Consider the following 4705-nt stretch of genomic DNA (forward strand, 5'->3'; position numbering starts at 1 on the left):
ATATGGCACATTTTGAGTAGCTCTGACATCTGTCATTAAAACTTTAATTTCTGATGATACATTTTGCCTAACAGCATGGCTAAGTTGTATCTTTAACGACACAGGAGTAACAAAATCTTTACTGCTGGATATCCAATATACTGTAGTACTGGTTGGCCATGTATTTGAACTGGCAGCATAATATGGACCAGAATTGCTTACATATGCAGCAATTTCAGCTATAAAACCACAAGGAAGAGCATCAGGTGGAACTTCAAGTGTAAGACCATATTCCTCCCAGTGTAACTGAGTGTGACTACCACCAGCTACTAATTGATTAATAGAAGCATCAATCTCTACACCTGGCAATGGAGCTAAATATTACATTATAATTTTACTGTTTTATTGGTTTAAATCTTACCAATAAATTGCTTTGAGTTGTAATTTGCAGTCAACACAAAAGAAATGAATAATAGATAAATTAGAATTAAGAATCTTGAAAATGGAGGATCTTGTTTTGAGTTTTTTATAGTGCATTACAATCTTAAATAATTTAGTAGCATACAGTTACAATACCATACTTTTCTGCTCCTCCTCTAAATTAAATTGTTGTCCAATGGATCTAGTCTCTTTGATGGATTGTTCCTCTAAGGATGTGACTCTCTCCTGTAGTTGTGACTTCTCCTTCATTAGTTTGGTTGTATACAATTCATTATCAGACACTTTAGCTCTAAGGTCTATAAATTAATAGAATATTAATAATTATTATTGATTGATGATGATACACTAACCAGTAATGATCTGTTTCTCATTCTGTAATTGTTCCTCTACTTTTGACGTCAGTTTGGCTATAACTTTGTCTTTTTCAGAAACTTCAGTTTTAAGATTCTGAACATCGTTTATGTATTGTTCCTCTGTATCACTAGCTACTTTGAGTTTCAGTTTCTCATAATCTTCTACATTAATAGAATACTCTCATCTAATATTATGAACTGATGATACACTAACCAGTAATAATCTGTTTCTTCTCCTCTACTTGTGTCTTCTCTTCCAATATTTTAGTTATATATGCTTCATTAAAAGCAACTTCAGTTCTAAGCTTCTCATAATCTTTTATTAATGAATAAAAACAATAATAAAAAATAAAACAATATTTGCTGCTCGAAGATTGCATTGCATGCACACAAGCCCATGTGCTATGACTAATGCTAATTATACTATAATACCATAATGGTGAGAGTAGGTAATAGTAAGTAAATTTAAGGTCACAGTTGCCTGTTATTGGCCTCGCCTACGCGAGGTATAGGTAGTTGTTGTGTGTGTCTGTCATTCATTCATTCATTCATTCTGTAAAACTGAAACTTGTTTTTAATAAACAATAACTTTAGCACAGCGTGTTCTAAGCTCCTAGATCTTTCTTTTTGACGTGGAAAAGTCTTTCTTAACTGTTTTGTGTTGCTCAAATACAAGTGCTAGGTACAGAAGCTTCAAAGTAAGAAAATCGAGTAGTTGGGCCAAGTTCCATTGTGTTGGCACTTTAGAGATAGCTGGTAGCATTTTTCAGTAGATTAGAACATGGCCTTCAAAAATTATGAACAGATTTCTCTAAATCTTACTTGATGAAGAGTTATACTTACTTGAAATTGTTGAGGTCACTCGTTTGTGCAGCGCTAGAGCAACAACTTGCTGGGTTATAGGTACTAAAGTACCTATATTATCTCAAATATACAAAGGCAGCAACTTTTTTTGTCAGCAAGTTTATCATATATTGCTGATTAGTAAAGAAAAAGTGAAGCTTCTTTCTCACATGGTCTTCTTGCTGCCACTCATTCCAGTCATGGAATGCCACACCTTTCAATCTACATGCATGGGAGGGGCTGGAGCTGCTTGCATGTATGTGCTGCAGTGCTGCTACTTCTGCAGGTATTCAAGAGCAAGTGCAACTGTAGGAAGCTAGTATTGAGCAGACTCTCTTCATGCTGATAATCAAACAGTTATTGAAGTGCAGGCATGCACCATAGCAGCTATAGGGGCGAGGCCATGCACCGTAGGTGTCTCGTACACAATGCTATTTCCATATCAACATTATGTAACACACCACCATTATAATATATGATGTAAACAATGCCCACAAAAAACAACAGTGCATGCACATTGAGATGATATAATACAAGATGATATATTTGTTGCTTAAACAAATTTGCACTGCATGTACAGTAGCCCATAACTATGATAATTGCTAATGATACCATATAAGGTAAGCAAAGGGCATTGAGTACAGGATACTATTTCTATACTCAACATTGTATAGTATCATATAATGTAAACAATATACACATAAACAAAAGTACAACACAATAGTACCTAATTTAAGAGTTGATTTATCCTTTTCTGCTTGCTCAAGGAGAGTGTTAGCATTATCAAGTTGCTGAGTAAGTACTGCCTTTTCTTGAAGAAGCTGTTGCTGATAGAATTCTTTCTTTCTTTTTGATTTCTTCTCTGTTTGCAAAGCTATATAGGCCAAAACCTTTGCAGCATTGACACTTACTTAGGTCATGAAAAGTTTGTACCACAGTCCACACTGGGAAAGAGACATAAGGTACCAGAACAACCTATTTAAGATAATCCATAGGGCATCGTGCATTTATTAATTTTAAAAACATGTTTGCAAGTGTTATTAAAGGCACACCTGACTCCACTGCAAGGGTCTATAGCCAGGGGGCAGTCGCTCCCCTTTTTGAAATTTACAATCAAAATAATTTGCTGCGTCGAACCTGATGAGGGTGAAGCCAGAGTGATTCTAAATAGCTATAATCCTGACAAAGGTGTGTAACCGGTTACACTAACCGTAAATAGTAATGATAGTGCATTGTGTACTAAAATAATGTGTTATCAAAGCAATGTATTGTGCAATTACTGAACCCTTATATACACAGGTCAGGTAAAATATTTGAGTGTGTTCTTGTTTTGCGAATTTCAATTAAGGGTTTGTGTTTTCAGTCAAACATATTAATCGTCACTCATTAAAAAGGCATAATATATAATGGTTAGCTTCAATGGCTTACTTCTCTTTTTTGCTTAATTTATGTTTTAGTGAAGTCGCTATTGTGTGCCAGTTTTGCTTGTATAGGAAAACTTGCATAGGCATGCATGCTAATTTCCTGTTGCATAAATTTTGACTCACCCAAGAAATCTGCTAAACTAAAACCCTCACAAAAATTTGTACCCATAGATATAAATTCATAATGTACATAAATTGATCTACAACCTAGCGTAGTATAACTAGAAATTTTAGTGGCTTAAAATTTCTGCTAATTTTGTGGATTTGGAAAATTGCAAAAATTTAATCCTCAAAATTTTGGTACATGCACAATAATAATTTTATTGGCCTATTTAAATTAAAAGGCATGATGAATTTACAAAATATAATCCGCAAAAGCCATTTTGATGACAATTTGCAAAATATTTGGGCCACAGAAATTTCTAGCTACACGGTATTTAAACTAGAATTTAAATTACATAAGGTCGTGTTGCTGAACTCCTCCACCTCTTTAATTGATGGTCTAGGATTAAAACAAGAAATAATGTAACAGTAATTAGAGCAAGTTAGAATGAGTCTAGATAGAAGAGTGAAAGAGAATAGCTCACATTTAGATGGCATTCTTGCCAGGCAAAAACAACGAAGTCTAGTCCGGCTAAACCTATAATCTGGGGTGAGACTAGTCTCGCTGGCCCCAAATCACTTGTAGGCAGTGGGGAATGGTCTGGCCAGGCTGAACCTTATATTAACAGCCAATCTGTTAAATTAATTAACTGTAGTCGGGCAGCCAAGCCTGATTAATGATTTCTTATTTCTAACCGGAAATGACGTTTTTCTCAAAATGGCTGACTTTTAGTGTGGTAGTGCCACTTGCCTATTTTGATTGTTTATGTCAAAACTAAGAAGTCTACAGTTACTTTGCTGTTCTCTGCACTTTTAGCATTGGATAAAGATGTAGCTAACTGATCTTCTACATTTATAATCAAGAACTGTTCGTGTTTCAGGCATAGGCGGTTCCAGGATTTTGGAAGCAGGTGGGCAAGGAAGAGAATAAAATGGCGCTCGAAGCGCCGCTATTTTGACCACGCCCACTTTTTCTCGCTGCGCGGAACTACATTTTTTCGTAATATTAGGGGCCTCGCAATATTTAATTTTTCAACTAGTGATGTTCGATACCTGAAAAAATGAATTCGGTTCGATTCCGAGTACTTTTTCTCTGAGTATCGATGGTATCGAGTACGATTCTGAGTACCAGATAAGGTCAAAGTCCAGAGGTGCTTCCAGCCAGTTACTGCTGCTAGAATTGACCAGGAACACTAAAAACAGGCTTCATTGTTCACTTCTTTACTTTTTTACCATCTCAAAGATTCAACCAACTATCCAGAAAGACTGAGAAAGTTCAGAGAGCAGCTGGAGAAGCATTATTTATTATTCTGGATGTTCATTTTTTTAATAAAAAATATTTACATTTTAATTTTAAAATTAACCAGTAGTTTGTTAACTATTATTGTAGTTAAGTGGGTGTGATTGTACTCGGAATCGAATGTTTCGATACTGGAATTGCTTTCGATACCGTTTCGATCCTGGGTAGTATCGAAGTATCGAGTATTTTGGTATCGGTATCGAACATCACTATTTTCAACCATTGTCATCCTCTGTGCATGTGCCGTGAGTGTGACTTCGTGA

The 4705-nt window shown here is 35.5% G+C and overlaps 1 protein-coding gene across 1 annotated transcript in view; it reads right to left on the bottom strand.

The window, feature by feature from the left end:
• Positions 1-675, bottom strand: part of LOC109581873 (uncharacterized) — a 3866-nt gene extending 3191 nt beyond the window's left edge. Inside the window, exons 1-3 of the mRNA XM_019996342.1 lie at positions 561-675; positions 401-490; positions 8-353 (exon numbers count right to left, since the gene is read on the bottom strand). Of these exons, the coding sequence (XP_019851901.1) occupies positions 8-353; positions 401-490; positions 561-669 (545 nt within the window). The 5' untranslated portion in view covers positions 670-675. The remainder of the gene's footprint in view (positions 1-7; positions 354-400; positions 491-560) is intronic.
• Between the last annotated feature and the right edge of the window lie 4030 nt (positions 676-4705).

The sequence above is a fragment of the Amphimedon queenslandica genome, unplaced genomic scaffold (genome assembly GCF_000090795.2).
Source record: "Amphimedon queenslandica unplaced genomic scaffold, v1.1 AMPQUscaffold_13412, whole genome shotgun sequence".
Lineage (NCBI taxonomy): Eukaryota > Metazoa > Porifera > Demospongiae > Haplosclerida > Niphatidae > Amphimedon > Amphimedon queenslandica.